Raw genomic sequence first — 19,288 nt, forward strand, 5'->3', positions numbered from 1 at the left:
AATATCATATTTTTACACCAACAAAATTAAATTTTTGTGTGATTTTCATACATGGCTGCTTTTATATTTCACATTTATGTAGATACACTTTATAGAACTTATTTAATGTATTTTTTACTGTGTTGTTCACCCTGTTCTGTTTTTGATATGTCAGTCTAACATGCATTCTTTAGTCTTACATTTAGTACAAATTATTACTCCTAATATAATGATAATAAAAATAATGCTCTCGGTGTGGTTGTGGTATTTTGAATTTAGCTGCAGAATAATCACATCAAAACCAAAGTATCATAAACCTGTATTTTATTCACAGTATGATACAGAAAATATATTAAATGTTTAAAGAGAGTCATTTTATTATTTCATTAAAAACTTTGAGTTCATTTTGAATGTGAATGCAGAAAGATATCTTTAAAAACATATGGATGCTGCAATGGTATGAATTTCAAAATTCATACCTACATCACCTTGTTCTTCAACTTATTGCATTCACAAGATTTTTAAAAACACTTCACCTCTGACCTTGATCTTAAGGCCGAGGTCACTGAGATGTGATGTCATCCAAGATTTTAGTAGATAGAGTTTGAAACTCAGGTGTCGCTGGCCTACCCATCCGGCAGGGTCCTGACAATACCCCATCTGTCTTTTATGGCTGACAGTAAAAAGGGTTAGTTTTGAGAGCAACTTTTAACTTAGTTTTAGCCATATCTTTTGACTGAAGCGTCATTTAGTTATTGTCAGAATTTAGACATCTGAATTCATGTGATTACTAAATATCATAAGATTATTTTTGACTAAATCTAAAATGATACAGTTTCCTGGGCATGTCTTACTGCCATGGTTCTTGGTGTTGGACCCAGTGTTTTGAATTATTGATTTGGTTTCTGGTTTATAGGGTTCACATTTTGGCATATTTGGTTCTATTCCTTGTTCCTCTCTGCTTTAGAGTTAATTCCTCACTCAGTGTTTATCATCATGTTTAGTCACCTGCATTAGCTTCATTTGTGTGTCTGTGTATCACGTTAAACTCTCAGTTTGCGTGTGTTCCTTGTCCGATCCTCGTTTATGCACTGTAAAATCGAATTAGCTGATAAAACTTTAAAAAATTATACAGACTCATTGGCTCAAAAAACAAAGTAAAGCTTGCTTACAATAATTAAGTTAGGACATCTTACTCATTCTGATGCTGTGTGTCTCCGGGAGTCAAGGTTTCAGTCTGTTTACTCCTCCCGTACGCCATGACTGCAGATAAAGCTTTTTTTTTTATTTATTTCTGCCTCCTGACTTCTGCATTTGGGTCGACTCTCTGCCTACCGCACAGTGGTCCATCACACATGCTAACTGGAGCTCATCTCTCCAGAAATTTTTCAAGCCATTTTTATATTTTGATGAAAGTGTCGGTCCATTTCATTTGTCTTCATGCTGTGACCCAGTATTTGTGTTTCAACATCTGGAATTATATTCTTTGATTACTGATCTTCGTGTTTTTGAGTTTTTTATTTAGTTCTCTCTCCCGTAACGTTTATCTCAGCCTGCAGTTAGTCTCTGTTCCCGTGTTTTCCCTGTTCTTTATATCCCTGTGTGCCACATCTAGTGCTTTTGTATTTCTTCTGTTCCAGAGTCTGTCGTGTTTCCATTTCAAGTCGTGATGTCATTCTTCCTGTTTTATTTTGATAGTCCTTGCCTTATGTCAGTGTATTCTGATTTTCTTTCTTTTCCCCCTGTGTGCCCCTCTGTGTATCTGTGAACCCTTGTTTCCCCTCCTTGTGTTTTATTCCACGTTTTCCCCAGCCCGTTATGTCCGTGCTCTCTCTCCTCCTGTCTGAACCTCTGTGTACTTCCTGTTTTACTTTGACAGTCTCTCGTCAGTATGTGTCATGTTGTGTTCACTCCTGCCCTGCCTTGTTACAATTATCTGTGTCAGCTGTGTTCCCCATGTGCTCCCACTTCCCTCGTTTACCCTCTGTGCATTTATGTCCACGTCTCCCTCAGTTCAGTGTTGCGTTCTCCCTCGTGCTGTGTGTGATTCTCCCTGTGTTTCCTGGTGAGCTTTATCTTTAGTTTTTCCCCAGTTGTATTACTCGTGATCTGTCTTTCCAGCAATAAAGCTGTGCTTTCTGAGTTTATTCCCCGTGTCCCCGTGAGTTTGCGTTTGGGTCCTCTCCTGCCTGCCACACAGCCTAATCATGACAGACACATGCCTTTGTTTTTATTTTGTTATTATCTTGTTTTTTGTCAGGAAGGGAAAAAAAGATCATTGGCTAAAAAGCAAGTGGTACTAAAAAGAAACAGGTCGAGAAACATTTGGCAACTAATTAGATTAGTTGGCAACAATTCTGTAACATTGCTAATGCAAACAGGCCAAGACTGACATAATCCCTACATCAAATATCTGAATGTAAGTGAGGTGTTTTTGAATTAAAGTTCTCTTTAAAGTTATGTACAAACTGTAGAAATGGGTTAGCATCACTTTCCTTTCCAGACTATATGACCCAAAGGTGCATTGTATTATTATTTTCATTACTAAGATTATATTACAAGTGTTTGGGTAATTAATTGTGCATTTTTAATTCAGGTGTGGTTGCATGTTTCAGTATTCTCATTCTGATTCTGATGGCAAAGAAAATAGCCTACAGTGTAAGACATTTAAAATAATGACAAAATAATGATATTTTCATATCATTATTTGGATGATCTGATATCCTCGTGTTGGTGTTGTTCCCAGACCATCATGAAAATGTTGTTCCAGGTTCAACATTGCAAGTGACCAATCACATTGTTGTGACATTATTCTTTTGCGCGCCAAGCCATTCGTGCATTTATGAAATTCCAATGTTGCAAGGACAATGTCAGCCCTTCTCCTTTTAGCATGCTCCATGATAACAAGCGCGTCTATGTCAGATGTGAAACTCCAAAAGGAAGACTAAATATCTATAAATCATAAATCACACCAACGCTCGAACCACCTGCTAAAACAGCGAGGCTTCAGACGTCATTAGTGACGTCACTCGCCCTTAAAGAAGCAAGCCTCGGCACGCGCTTGATAAAAGCCTTCCTGGATTTCTCGACGGCGCAGCGCGTCCCATCACTAATTCCAGGCTTCACTTTCAAAATTCATTTTTCCATTTTATCAGCTATCATTCGGCTGAACCCGGCACTGCTCGGGCATCTTCGGAAGTAATGGGCGTGCTCGAATGCAGTGCGTCTCAACCGGCGGTACAATCGGATGATCCCGGGCGGGCGGAGCCAATTAGGAGGAAATGGTACAGTTGGCTGACTCCTAAGAAAACCGGCGACGACCATCAGTACCCGGCAGTTTCATCGTACATCTGTACCGCTTTCAACTCAACGTTACAGCAGCGTGTTAAATCTCTTGAGCCAGTCTTAGGTCACTCACAAAAACCACACCAACACTTACTTCTAAACCAAGCGGCACTCGTATGGTGCAATTTTTTTTTAGAAATTTACGCCAAGGGCTTGGAAATTAACGTTTCAGAGAAATCGCTGCAGGATGGAGACGCAAATACATGTACCCGTGGGCTCGCCGGTAATTAGAAAAATCCCAGTTTTCGTGGACGAGCGCAACGTAACGGAGGGAGCGATGAAGCTCATTAAAGAGCTGAGACCGGCGTGGGACTCGAGCGACGTCAAGACCAAGGTAACGTTAGCCGCAAAGCTAGCTGTACTGATTATGCTAGGCTAGGAAAGGATTGACAGCTTTGCAGCATCACCGGCAAGCTAGTAGGAGGGTCGTGGCAACCTGACATGTCGCCTAGCTGAATTAATTTTATTGCACCGCCTATAGTTGACTATTTCTATTTTCTTTACCAACTAAGAAGTTTAAATTGGTTTTGCTTTAGAGAAAATTTACATTTATAGGTTACCGTAGCTATCAAGGTGTTCTAATTAATTAGCAAACTTGCACCAGGATGTCCCAAAGCTTGGTACGCTTCTTATCTGTAGTGTATGCCCAAAGTGCACATCGCGTAGGGCACTTAAAGACGGTGTGAAAGCTGGTATAAGTCGCGCTGTCATCTTGGTGTTGGAGGACAGCTGATGGTGGCGCGATGGTCAGTTTGATAGAGGAACACGGTGATTGGTAATAATTACTAGTTCAAAGGGACAGACTGTGTTACAGCAGGTCCCTGAGCTTTGTGTTCATTATAGCCTGCAGCTGATTGTTGTGTCTCGTTTCTTCCCAAATACATGTGTGTGAATCCTAATGATATTAGACACACTAGATTTTGGACTTCAATGGAGTGTACATGTTGGAGGCCAAGATATACAGTCTCTTCTTTTAAACCGTTTAAATGTTTTCTTAAAAAATAGTACTAAAGAAGTGTAAGTGTGTGTGTGTGTGTGTGTGTTTTAATAAACAAAGAACCGTTGGGAAAAAACATCTTCCAGTTTTACTATGTCCACTACAGAGGATATAGCAAATAGGCTGAGTCTCCGGATAATATTGTTGTTGTTCCCATTTTATACAAGTAAAATAAAAAACTTTTTTTTCCAAGTGTTTTAAAGTCTTTCGTCTCTTTGAACATTTCCTCAGCTACAAAAGCAGAGATTAAACATCAGCCCCAGTCATATGTATCTTATCACTGATGGGCATTAGCAAGCCAACATGTCTCTCTAGCTTTCAGGTGATGTCAGATTACTGGGACACGCCCACCTGAATGGCAAAAACAGTACTGCTTGCCCTCCAGCAATCATTTGAACTTTGAGTTTAATTTAGCGTAATAGTTACTGTGCTACTAGATGTGCTAATCAGCATTTATTTATAGCTGCTGTAGATCGGGCACCAACACGTGAGCACACCTCTGCCAACCCTGCCTTACAGGTCAAATCCCACCAATCATTGCTTCTCACCAGCAGCCCAGGCTGTTAGTGGCAGCTCATTTAAACTGTAAAAATGATTTACCTGACAATGGAAAAATACTTTACTGTTATGTCATAACATTAATGTCACAAATTATTACTACTGGAATTTTAGTGACCCTGCACTGTAAAAGTCTAAGTCAGCAAACCGTAAGATTTACATGTGGTAGTTTGAAAACTTTTATCCTTTTATCCATACAAAAGCCATCTACTGTTATGGTATGTGGGCTGATGGTGATGCCAGCCATCTGAGAATACAAATTCAGATGCAGGCAGACAGGACATTGTTGGTTCTTTTAAAGGGGAAAGAATTCAATTCAATTCAATTTTATTTATATAGCGCCAAATCACAACATAAGTCGCCTCAAGGCGCTTCATAGATACAGAGAAAAACCCAACAATCATATGACCCCCTATGAGGAAGCACTTTGGCAACAGTGGGAAGGAAAAACTCCCTTTTAACAGGAAGAAACCTCCGGCAGAACCAGGCAGAATGAGATCGCAGATGCATGCTTTGCAAATGAGCTTTCTCCGAACTGTAGATAAGCTCTCCATTAGCATAGGAAGAGGAATTGAGTCATTTGGGAGGGGTTCAGAGCAGAGCCGCTGTTCCTCCACATCGAAAGGAGTCAGTTGAGGTATTGCCTTCTGGGTAAGGTGTTTCAGTTGGGTACGTCCTACCTGGAGGAGGCATGGGGCAGACCAAGGACACGCTGGAGAGATTCTGTCTCTCGGCTGGCCTGGAAACACCCCAATAAGTCCCCGGATAAACTGGAGGGCTCGCTGGTTGGTGAGAGGGAGATCTGGGCTCCCTGCTTAGCCTGGTGCCCCTGCATCCCATTATCAGATACTGGACGATTTATTCATTCGTTATGTTAGAGCTGAACTTTTATTGAGTAGTTGTCACGAATTTTTAAACAGTGGAAATCATTTTGTCTTGATGGAGTGATCAGGCCTGAGAGTCAACAGGAGAAAAATTGTATGAATTGTATTGATCTTAATTTTTAGCAGGTTTAACTTTTTTTTTTTTTTTTTTTAGTACCTTATTTGTTTATTTTTATTGTTTTTGAATACATCTATAATTCCCTTTTTTTCGGACCCTCATGCTCCTGTAACAAGTGAATTTCCCTACTGTGGGATTAAAATCTATATCTAATATTTGCAAATTAATCCCCTGTTTAATGCAAAGTTAAAAGGTTGGAAGTAAAGCCTTGATGTTGATTTACAAAGTTGAAGGAAACTCTTATATGGAATTCATCGTCATAGGCCTACCTCAGGTTTGTGCTTTTGCTTATACTTTGATGTGGGACGATAATAACAATGTGCTTTAATAATATAGGCCATGAGCTAAACATCCACCCCTATAACAACGTCATGACATATTGTACCATTGGGTATGTAGACAATGGTGCGTATCAGCACCTTTATTCATTGTAATATAATAACAGTTGGTGGCAGATGTGGTTCCAAGAAGTCTTTTTTTAAAAGATTTCCCTAGAAGTGTGGTGGTGTTAGGTAATCCACAGAGACTTGACTCATCAGGGAAAGAAAAATGCATAATTGATTCCAGGTAAAAGGATCTAGTAACTGTTGTGTCGTAGCTGGGTCAAAGTTTTTGGAGCAGTGAGCGCTACAGAACTGTTAAAAGTCCTCAGTGGCACAGTCTAAGCCCAGCTGCTTCAGCCCTGTATTTACATCCTGGTTACTCCTCTCCCTGGGCCTTGCACAACAGCCACCTGCAGCTGAGGATGTGACCGTGTTTATCTCAACTTTTCCAGGCCAGACTGGCAAAACTTCTCTCAACGACTACCACTCTGACAGTAGATTTATACACCTGCACTGCTAACAGGAAGACCTGACCGGCCCTGCCACCTGGACAGGGAGATTTTTATTGTCTATTGCCAAACATCCACACACTTCCTGAAAATGGCAGAGTGCCTGCAGCGACAGAGAAATGGTCTCCTCTTACAAGTTTCACATAACGAAGACTCAAAGATTCACGTCAAAGGAAACCTGTTCCAGCCTGTACAGTGAGGCCACCCTACAGGGAGCTGGTTATTGGTAGTGGGGTGGTTGAGGGGGGGATGCCACCATCAATGTCCCATGCAAGCAGTATATGGCAGAATGTTTACCTCTGTCTGGGTCCAAGCTTATCGCTGTCTGTCGATGTATTGATCGTAGGTCTTAGCAGCGTATTGTGTGGCGGGCAGAAGGGATCAGTCACGTTTTGGCAAAGGCGTGTATGCTTGTGTATGAATAGTCATAACAGGGATGTCTGTCGCCCATCTTTGTGGTGAGCCACGTGTGGAATGCCAGATATGCGTGAGTGAGCGTCTGGTCCTTGGGGGGAGATGCAGGCAGTGTGTATGTTGTTATTGTGTCCGCTGCAGCGGGACGGACCAGCCCACCACTGTCCACTGGAGCCACGCTGTCACTCCGATTTTTTTGTTTTTTAAGGCCAAGTTTCAAACACACAAGGCTTTTTGCTAACTTTTCATTTTAGAAAAAGCATTTGACTCAGCTTGTTGACAGCATCACTCTTTAAGACTGATCAGGCGACGTGCAAGAAGTCTTCACCAGTGATATGAAGGAACACTCAGGGTGTTTTTACACCTACGCTGTTTAGTCCGTTTTAATTGAACTCTGGTTCGTTTTCCCAACTGGTGCGGTTTGTTTGTGTGGATGTGAACATAGTAACTGCACTCACATGTGGACCAAAACAACCACACCAAGAACCAACAGTCCAAAGTCCAAACGAACTCCAGAGAGGTTCATTTACAGTTCGTTTACAATGTGAACGTGAGCCGATATGAAACAAATACTGGGTGTACATTACAAGCTTAAAAAACATCCTGTAGCCAGATAGAGAACATCACCAGTTAACCTTTGGACTGTGGGAGGAAATCAGAATACATGGGGAGCACCCACGCAGGCACTAGCAGAATATGCAAGGTCCACACAGTTGATGGATTTGAACCCTGGACCTTCTTGCTGTGACGTGACAGTTGTAACTACTGCACCACCGTACCGTCCAGGATGATATGATCAAGATAAAAATGTTTCCTCTTAGGCTAAAAGGAGTAACTCAGTATAATGTTGGTATGTCATCATCGTCATCAGCGTAAGGGGACAAGTGGGCTTGGTGGATGCCACACAAACACTCAACCACTTGTCGAGAACATGGTGGCAGATGACTCTATCTGAGGACTGTATCTGTGTAGACCGCTGCAGAGGGCTGTTGAACCACTACACTCTGTAGTGTGCATTCATTTTTGATGAGTTTTATGCCCTACTGTAATATCCCTCTCCATGTCACTGTCCATACACTGCTCTTGCTAACACAGACTGACCATGCCCTGTTCTCATGTTCTTGTACAACTATTATTCAAACAAAATCTTAGTAAGATGACTTAAAAACCACTTCAACATTTAGCTCAAGTCTTCTGTGAACCCTGCGGAGGCGTTCTGACATATTCATCTCATGTAGGTCAAAGCTGTATGGTGTCTTCAGGGTTGATGTTGACTTAGAGGTAACTAATAGCTTTCAGGAAAACAGTCCTGAAGCACCATGGCGCTGTACAATCAGAGGCTCTGTTTGAGACGAGATGTGGTTTCATCTTTTTCCAGCTCTTCACCGATGGAACCACCAACAAGCTAGTGGGCTGCTACGTGGACGACAGTCCAAATGACGTAGTCCTGGTCCGAGTATATGGAAACAAAACAGAGCTGATTGTGGACCGAGACAATGAGCTTAAGAGCTTTCAGGTAGTGTTGCCGCGTTGCAGAGTCCTAAATTAATTAACGTAAGCAGTTGTTTGCTCCTACCTCATTGTCATCTTTTTGTGTCTCCTAGGTGCTGCATGCTAATGGTTGTGCTCCTCGCCTCTACTGCACCTTTCTAAATGGCATCTGCTATGAGTTCATGCAGGGAGATGCACTTGGAACGCAGGATGTCAGAGATCCTACTCTGCTCAGGTGTGAATTTGTCACAGCAATGTTTGAATGGGTTTTTTGAGTTTACTCAAAGATGGTGAAAATTTTAACATCAGTGCTTTTCTGCCTCATACAACAAAGATTAGACACATGGAGAAATGCACAGGACACACAAAAAAAGAACTGTATAATGAAGAAAACGGACAATTCCACAAGGTTCTGAGCTGAAACGCAACATTTAGAGGGAATGCTTTATCTGGTAACACAATGTTTTGACTGTGAAACAGTCAAAACATTGTGGACGTCAGCTCTGTGTAGTGGACATTATGTATTTTCTTGTTTTAATTCAACTATCTCCAGGAACTCTGTAACCAAAATTTGTCCTTGTAGATAAATGAAGTAGGACACTCTGCCACTGTACTGTGGGGATTCTTTACAACTAGATACTAATGGTCTGTAGTTGAAATCTTGCCACGACTGTAACCTTGTTCTGTCTGTCTCCGCTTAGGCTGATAGCCAGGGAAATGGCTCGTATCCACGCCATCCATGCACACAACGGCTGCATCCCCAAACCCAACCTCTGGATCAAGATGCGGAAATATTTCTCACTTGTAGCCACAGAATTCACAGAGCAAGCCTCCAACATCAGGTGAGCTCCTGCTTATCTACTTTCAAAGCTCAAAGTTAAGGTTATCATTATCACCGTGATAATGATGCAAATAGTCCATAAAGCCCAGCATGAGTTTCCTGTTAAATGAGAACATAAGCTGTTTGCATAGAGCCTGAAATATTCTGCAAGTTCTCCGTGATGAAGCAGTGGGGTAGTTGGGCTTTCTTTGCATAAAAAATGACAGAGATAACTGCAAAAAGCGTACGACTGTATCCTGTGCGGTTCATGTATTGATGTCCAAATATAAACTTTAACATTATTTCTGGGTTTGAAGGCTAACAAATGTTCCTGTTGGCACAGCACTGTCCATTTGAGAATGCGTTAGCAATTAAGACTGTCACGCAGCTGAAATACTCGGCACTGACTCAAGTTCTCTTTTTTTTTTCCAGGTTTGTTTAAAAAGCACGTAGGACTAAATAAGCAATACACCTTAGCTAGTCTCAGTAGAAGAGAGTTAGGTGCTCTGCTGCAAATACAAGGTCTCCTGTTCCATTGCAAGCACACATACTGCAAAGTCGCATGATTTGACAGCATATGGGATATAGCCCAAATCAAGTCTGTAGAGAGAAGTAAACATGTGCTAAGGTCAGACGCCGGGCAGAATTAACCAATGACACAATAATGTTATTGCTATGCTAATTAGCTCATTACAACAATGGAGCAAGCTTTATATTTCTACTGAAATATGTCAAAGCAGCATGGAGACAGTAAACTTTTTAATCTTATCTTTGTGTTTTATATGAGTAAAATATCGTTGACTTGTAGCTTTAGCATAAAACTGAACACTTGGCTTGCAGCATAGAAAACACCAAGATATTTGTCAGCCAAAAGATGAGATGTAATAGAGATGTAATTTCCCAGCCTTACCTAGAAGTGTGTTTAATGAAAATGTAAATTCATCTCTATATAATAAGGAGGATAGCATGGCAGAGACATGTGGAGCAGATAAAGTATACCATTTTATAACCTGGCCAGCTGCCCAGTCCCAGCTAATATCTTTGTTCTCTTCCCTGTTAGATTAAGTCCAGCATGTGGCTTATATAACTGTAACAATAATAGCAGACTGGATTAGGGAGTGTTTGGCATTCAGTGGGCCAGCAGATGTTTGCTTAGCCCGGTCTATCAGATCACTTTATCCCGTCCTTGGTAACACAGACAGCTAGAGTCCCTGGTCCTGGACAGCAGACACTTGTTGCACACTGCTATCTGAGAAGCCCTCATGTTGCGCTTCATTTTAATAGGCCGGTGTTATTTGTAGCATTTAGTCTAAATCAGAATCATTTCAGTAACATTTCCTTTGTGGATGACATGTTAGATTAGTTAAGTTTGAGTGAGTGTCAGAGAGAGAGCTAGCTAGATGGAAATCTGAGAGGAGAGGGTGCATCCTGTGTGCACACTGGTTTTCTCTGAGCTCAGACTGTCTTCAGATTGATACTGGAGTAATCCACATAAGCCCATTACATTTAACAAAGGGGTTTCTACTCAGCACTCTTAGCTTTTGCTTGGATGAGACTACCTTAGCTCTTTCTCTGCTATCTAGTAAGACCACCTTTGGACTACCATCAGATCAGACTACACAATCTTAGCTGGGCTGAACCCTTCGTGATGCGTGAAGCCTCAGTAGGTTTGTGTCATGTGCACACAGATGAGAAGAGCAAAGATTTATATAAATACTGGTGCAGGATATGCATGAATGTTTATAAGATAAGATAAGATAACCTTTATTAGTCCCACACGTGGGAAATTTGTTTTGTCACAGCAGGAAGTGGACAGTGCAAAAGTTATGAGGCAAAAATTAGAATACAATAAGAATAAATACAGTACACAACTGTACAGAATAGAATAAAATAAAATACTATATACAGTAGAATAAAATAAAATAAATATACAATAAGATAAGAATAGAATACAAATACAAATACTATATACAACTGAGTAAAAATACAACGATGACAGAAAGGATTATTGCACTTAGTGTTATTGCATATGTATGGATGTGTGTGCTTGATCAGTTAAAGTCTTTATTATGGAGTCTGACAGCAGTGGGGAGGAAAGACCTGCGAAATCTCTCCGTCCCACACCGTGGGTGTCGCAGTCTGCCACTGAAGGAGCTGCTCAGTGCTGTCACAGTCTGCTGCATGGGGTGGGAGATGTTGTCCATCAGGGATGACAGCTTAGCCGCCGTTCTCCTGTCACTCATCACCTCCACTGGGTCCAGAGGGCATCCTAGAACAGAGCTGGCCCTTCGGATCACCCTGTTCAGTCTCTTCCTGTCCCCAGCAGAGATGCTGCCGCCCCAGCAGACCACGCCATAAAAGATAGCAGAAGCCACAACAGAGTCATAGAAGGTCTTCAGGAGTGGGCCCTCCACTCCAAACGACCTGAGTCTCCGCAGCAGGTACAGCCTGCTCTGCCCTTTCCTGTAGAGGGCGTCTGAGTTATGAGTCCAGTCCAGTCTATTGTTCAGATGAACACCAAGGTACCTGTAGCTGTCCACAGCCTCAATGTCCATACCTTGGATGTTCAGTGGTTGCAGTGGAGAATGCTTGTGCCTGCGGAAGTCTACCACCAGTTCCTTGGTTTTACTGGCGTTGATCTGGAGGTAGTTCAGCTGGCACCAGTCCACAAAGTCTTGGGTCAGACCTCTGTACTCCTTGTCGTCCCCATCAGTGATGAGGCCGACTATTGCAGAGTCATCAGAGAACTTCTGCAGGAAGCACTGGGTGGAATTGTGGGAGAAGTCTGCAGTGTAGATGGTGAAGAGGAACGGAGCCAGAACCGTTCCCTGTGGGGCCCCCGTACTGCAGACGACCCTGTCCGACACAAAGCCCTGAGTCCTCACATACTGTGGTCGGTCGGTGAGGTAGTCCAGGATCCAGGTAGTGAGGTGATGGTCCACTCCAGAGTTCACCAGCTTGTCCTTTAGAACCGAGGGAAGAATGGTGTTGAAGGCACTGGAGAAATCAAAGAACATGATTCTCACAGTGCTTCCAGCGGTCTCCAGGTTATTATTTCAAGTACAGTGTGGAATAAATCGCAGATCAGATGTTGGTAGTCAGGTCTGAAAACTCAGGAAATGAGGTGTAATGTAGCCGTAATAACAGTGACTCCAGCACCAGGAGGGTCCACTGAGAACTTGTTTCTCTGCAACTGTGTTCCCAGGAGTCAGCAGGCCAGAGCCCCACTGAGCTTGTGTGTGCTGCCTGTGCATGTCGCACTCAGTTGTTTTCATTTCACATATGTTCCCACGTGGCATGATACCAAAATAATGAAAGGTGTTTTATTTAGGTGAAAAACGGCCAGTGAAAGTATTCCTGTGATACTTACTTAACAGGTGGACACAGTGTTGTGCGTGCAGCTATTCTGAATGGTTGTCACAACAATGTGCGCGACTACACTGACCTTCTCTCCATTTCCTTCCCTGTCCAGAATACAGCAGGAAGTTCCCAGCAAGGTGGTGCTGGAGCAGGAGATGGTTTGGATGAAGGAACATCTTTCCACACTTGGCTCACCTGTGGTGCTCTGTCACAATGACCTGCTCTGCAAGAACATCATCCACAACAGCAAAGAGGGTAAGTGTCTGAGCCTTAATCTGAGCTTCTCGTCTCACGGCTGTGATTCTATTTTACAACCAGAATGAGCAGCAGCACTTCTAACTTCACTCCCCACACTGCCCCCATTCCAGTGGATCATTGACAGCTGGGTCACTAGAAGTGAGGCATGTTATACTAACTGCCTGCACCAGCACAAAAACATCTTTTGGTGTTAACATGTAAAGGTTGGGAGTTACTAAAGTAATGCTTTATTTGCATAATATTTCCCTTTTAGTATAACTTTCTGTTTGTGCATCTATAACAACCAGCATGCACACATACAGCTCTCTAATATCATATGCTGACTTTTACAGTTGTTTCCTTTTATTCTTTAGGCAGTCTGTGCTAACATTTATAGAAATGGCCTTGGGCTTTGAGGAGTTTCAAAACAGACAGATAGTTGTCACATGTGTTCGCCAAGCTGTGGTACAAAATACTAAGAATTCTAATATTTTGTACCACAGCTTGGCTAATGCAAACAGCTGGACAAATTAGCTTGAATCCACAATAGCTGACTACGTTAGCATTAGCCATGATGCACAGTGCAGCATGCTGATAACCATCAATGACCGGAAAAAAGGATTTGTGTGCTCTACAAATGAAGAAGAAACACCCATAAACAAATATTATATGTTAGTTTGGTTTCTGGGGGGAAAAGCATTTGCCTGTTAGCAAATTAATTCAGCCGTAATGTTAGCATTCCCAATAACTAGGATTTATCTGGCGGTTACTAGGTTTTAAGGAAAACAGAAACATGATCTTTGCAACTAGAGCAGGGCGATATGGCCAAAAATATTTATCACGATATATATTTGAAAATTTGCGATAACGATATAACTGACAATATAATTGATGCGAGACAAAATACAACTCCACAACATTACTCGCGCAAAAAGACAACCTTCCATTTATTTTCACTTAAACAAGAAGCTGGTTTTTATGTACATTAAAGCTTTATAAAAATGTAACAGTGCAAATGCAAATTCCTTGCTGAAAGTTTAACCAAAAGGCATTTCCAGTAGAAATGGGCTGACATATCCTGAGCATAACCATGTATAATATCCACTGAAGTTAAAAAGAGGTGCTTTGCAACATTAAACTGCAGTGTGCAGTACGCATTTTTCGGACCATAAGGTGCACGGGATTATAAGGCACATTAAGCGAAACAAAGCAGTCAGATAAATCAAACTTTATTAAACTCATTCTTCTTGCTTCCTCCACTTCTGTACCATTGATTCATTAATGTTGAATTCTCTGGCAGCTGTTCTATTCCCATGTTGTTGCAGTATATTAATGACTAACCTCGTATTGTGGATGGATTATCTCAGTTGTTCTCCTGACTGAAGTTTGGTCCGTTTACAGCATCCTGCCATGCGATTGCATTTGTCTCTAACCATGAAGAACCTTCACGTTAACTTTTATAAGTGGAAAAGTGTTAGTGTTCGTCCTCCAGCTTCACTGTTTATGTTATGCTAACATAGCTGTGTCGCTAGCAATCACGTAGCACATCATTATATACCACCTAGCCCAACTTCAGTAACCCTACAAACGTCAGTGCTGTTTAGTTTCCTGTCTTCATTTATGTTGGACGTGATAGCAGAGCTGTACGTTTGAATTTTTCTAGAAATCTCAGTCAGAACATGCAATATCATGCTTAGGTAACTAGCGAAACTAGCGAGCTAACTTCCGCTAGCTTCCTGCTAACTTCTAACTCCGTTAAATGTAATAAATTTTGTTTTCATGGATGCCTGGAAGTTAAACTTCATAGTTACACCTGGTAAAGCAGCAATGCTGATCGTTTTATTAAAGATGAAAGAATTGAGACAGTTTTTAACTCTCAGTGATGCTGCAGTGTTTGTTTGACCTGAAGAATTATGGAGTTTAGGACCCAGATTACTCCCAGATTTAAGAGCATCTTAGCCCGACAAATACGACAATAACGACGGCCGCTTGCATGTTCTGCAAAAAAATGTGCTTCGTCGTGTATCTGACGGACAAACACCAAACCAGTTCCACATCACTGAAGTTGCACCATTTTTACAAACCAATTCTGGTTCATCTGTTTCACTCAACAATCGGCCATGTGCGTATGAAAACAAAGGCACTGCGCATGCGCGTTTTACTCATATTCTACCGCGATATTTCATTTTCCTTTCGTTGCCTAACATTATACCGGTATTACCGTGAACGGTATAATATGGCCCAGCCCTATTTGCAACAGCACCTCTTGTACTACAATTCAAAAAGTTCTCTATTGTAGGATCAAGAAACACATGCAGCGTGAAACAAGAAGCAAAACAGGAAAAAAATGAATGAGCGTGATGTGTGTAGTTATGCTTGTGCACCAGTTGCAGTGGTTTCATTAACACTGCATTCATCAGGATCTTCCAAAATGCTGCTTGGTCAGGTCTGCTGATATATATTTTGGGTTTATATAGTGCAACTGCTTGTAATAAAACAGACTTTATGTAAAGACTCAGCTCAGGATTCATATAAAGGACTACTCCCTGCTCCGTCCCCATCAGTTCGAGAAATAAAAAACCTTTGCTTAGATTATAAGCAACAAGCTGTGCATATGTTGTTAGTAAGTTATTGGTGGCAGCATTTACTGTCATACATATTGTTACTAAATCACCTCTGGAGCCACAAGTAGGGCTGGGTATCTGGTATCCGTATTCTTCAGGTCAAACGAACACTGCACTGAGAGTTAAAAACTGTCTAAATTCTTTCATCTTTAATAAAACGATCAGCATTGCTGCTTTACCAGGTGTAACTATGAAGTTTAACTTCCAGGCATCCATGAAAACAAAATGTATTACATTTAACAGAGTTAGAAGTTAGCAGCAAGCTAGCGGAAGTTAGCTCGCTAGTTTCGCTAGTTACCTAAGCATGATATTGCATGTTTTGACTGAGAGATTTACTGAAGTTGGGCTAGCTGGTATATAATGATGTGCTACGTGATCGCTAGCGACACAGCTATGTTAGCATAACATAAACAGTGAAGCTGGAGGACGAACACTAACACTTTTCCACTTATAAAAGTTAACGTGAAGGTTCCTGATGGTTAGAGACAAATGCAATCGCATGGCAGGATGCTGTAAACGGACCAAACTTCAGTCAGGAGAACAACTGAGATAATCCATCCACAATACGAGGTTAGTCATTAATATACTGCAACAACATGGCAATAGAGCAGCTGCCAGAGAATTCAACATTAATGAATCAATGGTACAGGAGTGGAGGAAGCAAGAAGAATGAGTTTAATAAAGTTTGATTTATCTGACTGCTTTGTTTCGCTTAATGTGCCTTATAATCCCGTGCACCTTATGGTCCGAAAAATACGTACTGCACACTGCAGTTTAATGTTGCAAAGCACCTCTTTTTAACTTCAGTGGATATTATACATGGTTATGCTCAGGATATGTCAGCCCATTTCTACTGGAAATGCCTTTTGGTTAAACTTTCAGCAAGGAATTTGCATTTGCACTGTTACATTTTTATAAAGCTTTAATGTACATAAAAACCAGCTTCTTGTTTAAGTGAAAATAAATGGAAGGTTGTCTTTTTGCGCTAGTAATGTTGTGGAGTTGTATTTTGTCTCGCATCAATTATATCGTCAGTTATATCGTTATCGCAAATTTTCAAATATATATCGTGATAAATATTTTTGGCCATATCGCCCTGCCCTAGCCACAAGCATTATTCAGTTTTTGTGGATTCATGCTAATTTGCCCAGCTAAGTCTGTCTATCTGGTCTTTGTATATCTGCTCCTTGTCTATAGTAACGACAGACTGTTGTTACTATAGACAAAGATCAAAGATTTGCAGTTTTTCAGTGCATTCATGTAAATTTCCATGAATGTTGCAAAGGCGTTGTTCACTGGCTCTTGTTCCGGTCATCCAGGTGTAGATGACTGGTGTACAGTTTGACCAACAAGTCCCTCCAGTGCGTCTAATAGTCACATAATCCCTCTACTTCCTGCTGTCTCAAGATGACCATCAAAAACAATCCCTGCCCCAACAAAGGAAGATTAACTGAAGCACACAGCGGTTCCATGTAAAGATGCTCTTCAGGTTCAGTCAGTAGCACTTGAGTGAAGAGGCAGCACAGCTAGCAGGCTTTTTAACTGTCTCTGACTTTGTCTGTCATGTGACCGTGCACTGCATGTGGCAGCAGTACCTGAAGAGTGCTTCATATTGCTTCCCTTCAGCTTTGCTGTAAATGACCACGTGCATAATAATGTAACATACGTGTTTTCCTTTCTCTGGTCTCCTTAAGGTCATGTGCGCTTCATCGACTATGAGTACTCCAGCTACAACTACCAGGCCTTTGACATTGGCAACCACTTCAATGAATTTGCAGGTCAGCAAAAGCACAGTGTGATTTACATGAGTTAGTTATGTGTTGGTGGTGCACAGCTTATCCTTCAACTGCACGTCCATGTGTTTGTTCAGGCATGACTGAGCCGAACTATGGACTCTATCCTAGTCGGGAGATGCAAATGGAGTGGCTCAAGGTGTATCTGCAGGCTTACAAACTCTTCACCAAGAACACAGAGGAGGTCAGCCAGCGAGAGCTAGAGACGCTCTACGTTCAGGTCAACAAGTTTGCTCTGGTGAGACAGATGTTGACAGATGCACACAGTATCTCTTGCAAGCTCAACCCTGCTGTTTCATGGTACACATCTGATATCTCATTTGTTTTCTCTCAAGGCTTCTCACTTCTTTTGGGGTTTCTGGGCTCTCATCCAAGCCAAATACTCCTCCATCGATTTTGACTTCCTGGGGTAAGTGTGCGTGTGTGAAGAGGTTAGCACTAAGCATCATGACTGTACACGCACACATACACAGAGACGCACACACCACCACATCCGTGCAGATGAGTTAAGCAAGTCATGGTTGAATGTGTTTGGGAATGTGGCAAAGGTTCACCAATCTGCCAAAAATTGTGTCCACAAACTTTTTTTTATCTTATCTAAAGAACACATTTGTAACATTCCAAGAAGAAATCTTAGAGAAGAGACATCTCTGTGCAAGCGACAAAGTCAAAAATCAGTCTTTTCTGTCTCTCCGTCTGCAGGTACGCCGTGCTACGTTTCAACCAGTACTTCAAGACTAAACCTGCAGTGATGGCCCTGCAGATCCCAGAGTGAGAGGAGGCGACGGAAGCCAGAAGGACGAGGAGAGGAGCCCAGAAGGAGGTGTGTTTGAAGGTTAAATGCTGGGACTTCCTCTCCCATGAAGACGCTTCTGTGAGCCAGCTGTTGATGGACCACTCCTCGGTCAGCCTGGCATCCTTTTCCTGCAACAAGCGCAATTACTCTTTGATTCCCCCAAACTTTAGCTCCACGTACGTCACCGCTGTAGCCCGAGAATGACAAAACTTTCATGTGTGTATGTGTGCAAGTGCATTCGTCTGCGTTTGTAATATATGTTGAAAAAGCGTCACGCTTTTCCTCTTAGAGCAGCTGAACCAGGCGTAGAGAGGTCTGTGTTTGGGATAGGACACCAAAATGTTCCACAACGCTGGTAATGATGTCACAAGAGGAAGGAGAGGGTTGAAGAGTGTCAGGGCGATGGTTTGTTTTCTGAAACTGACTACAGGTGCAGCCTGGTGTTAGTCCCATTGTATGTTTGTGTCTTGTGTGTGTTCCTTCCTCTGTCTCTACATATTTTAACACATTGTGACCTTTTCTCGTTTTTTTTTCCATCACCTTTGGTGCTAAGTGCCCGTAGCTTTCTGCACTGAGCTTTCCTCGGGGTGTCCTTTCCTGTGCCCCCTGTTTTTCCTGTTGAAGCACTTTCAGCTTCTTTCACCACATCTTCCACTTATTCACAGCAAACTGCTGCTGCTTATGCTGCTAGAATTGTAAGACTTGTCTGCGTGTTAGTTGGTGTTTCATGCCAAACGCCACGTGTTTGGAACAGCAAATGGAAAGCTAAATGTGCATTTATTTATTTGTATTTAACATCTCAGGTTAACAACTCTTTGGAAAGTGGTACTGAAGGAGGTGGAGGGGATGGCTACAAAGACGAGACCTCTGTGTGTGTTCCTGTCCTTGAGCATTATTTCCACCTTTTTGACTTTTATGGTTACAGCGCATCGCTCTGTTAAATTTTCCATTTAAGGTTTCCAGACATTTTGGAAAGTCACCACCTCTGTCATCCTCCCTGTGCCATGTCCTCCTCTCCCTTTATACCCTTTCATCTTTGA

At 41.9% G+C, this 19,288-nt stretch overlaps 1 protein-coding gene across 1 annotated transcript; it reads left to right on the forward strand.

The window, feature by feature from the left end:
- The first annotated feature begins 3,295 nt into the window (after nucleotides 1-3,295).
- etnk2 (ethanolamine kinase 2) lies at nucleotides 3,296-18,430 on the forward strand. Its single transcript, XM_085353731.1, has 9 exons — nucleotides 3,296-3,658; nucleotides 8,506-8,643; nucleotides 8,732-8,853; nucleotides 9,320-9,460; nucleotides 12,911-13,053; nucleotides 17,354-17,437; nucleotides 17,530-17,690; nucleotides 17,788-17,861; nucleotides 18,155-18,430. The coding sequence occupies exons 1-9, from the start codon at nucleotides 3,512-3,514 to the stop codon at nucleotides 18,225-18,227; spliced, it is 1,083 nt and encodes a 360-aa protein (XP_085209857.1). The 5' UTR covers nucleotides 3,296-3,511; the 3' UTR covers nucleotides 18,228-18,430.
- The last annotated feature ends 858 nt before the right edge of the window (nucleotides 18,431-19,288 follow it).

This window comes from Diplotaxodon limnothrissa, linkage group LG5 (genome assembly GCF_057381915.1).
Source record: "Diplotaxodon limnothrissa isolate DT_005_m linkage group LG5, D_limnothrissa_male_GT1.1, whole genome shotgun sequence".
NCBI lineage: Eukaryota > Metazoa > Chordata > Actinopteri > Cichliformes > Cichlidae > Diplotaxodon > Diplotaxodon limnothrissa.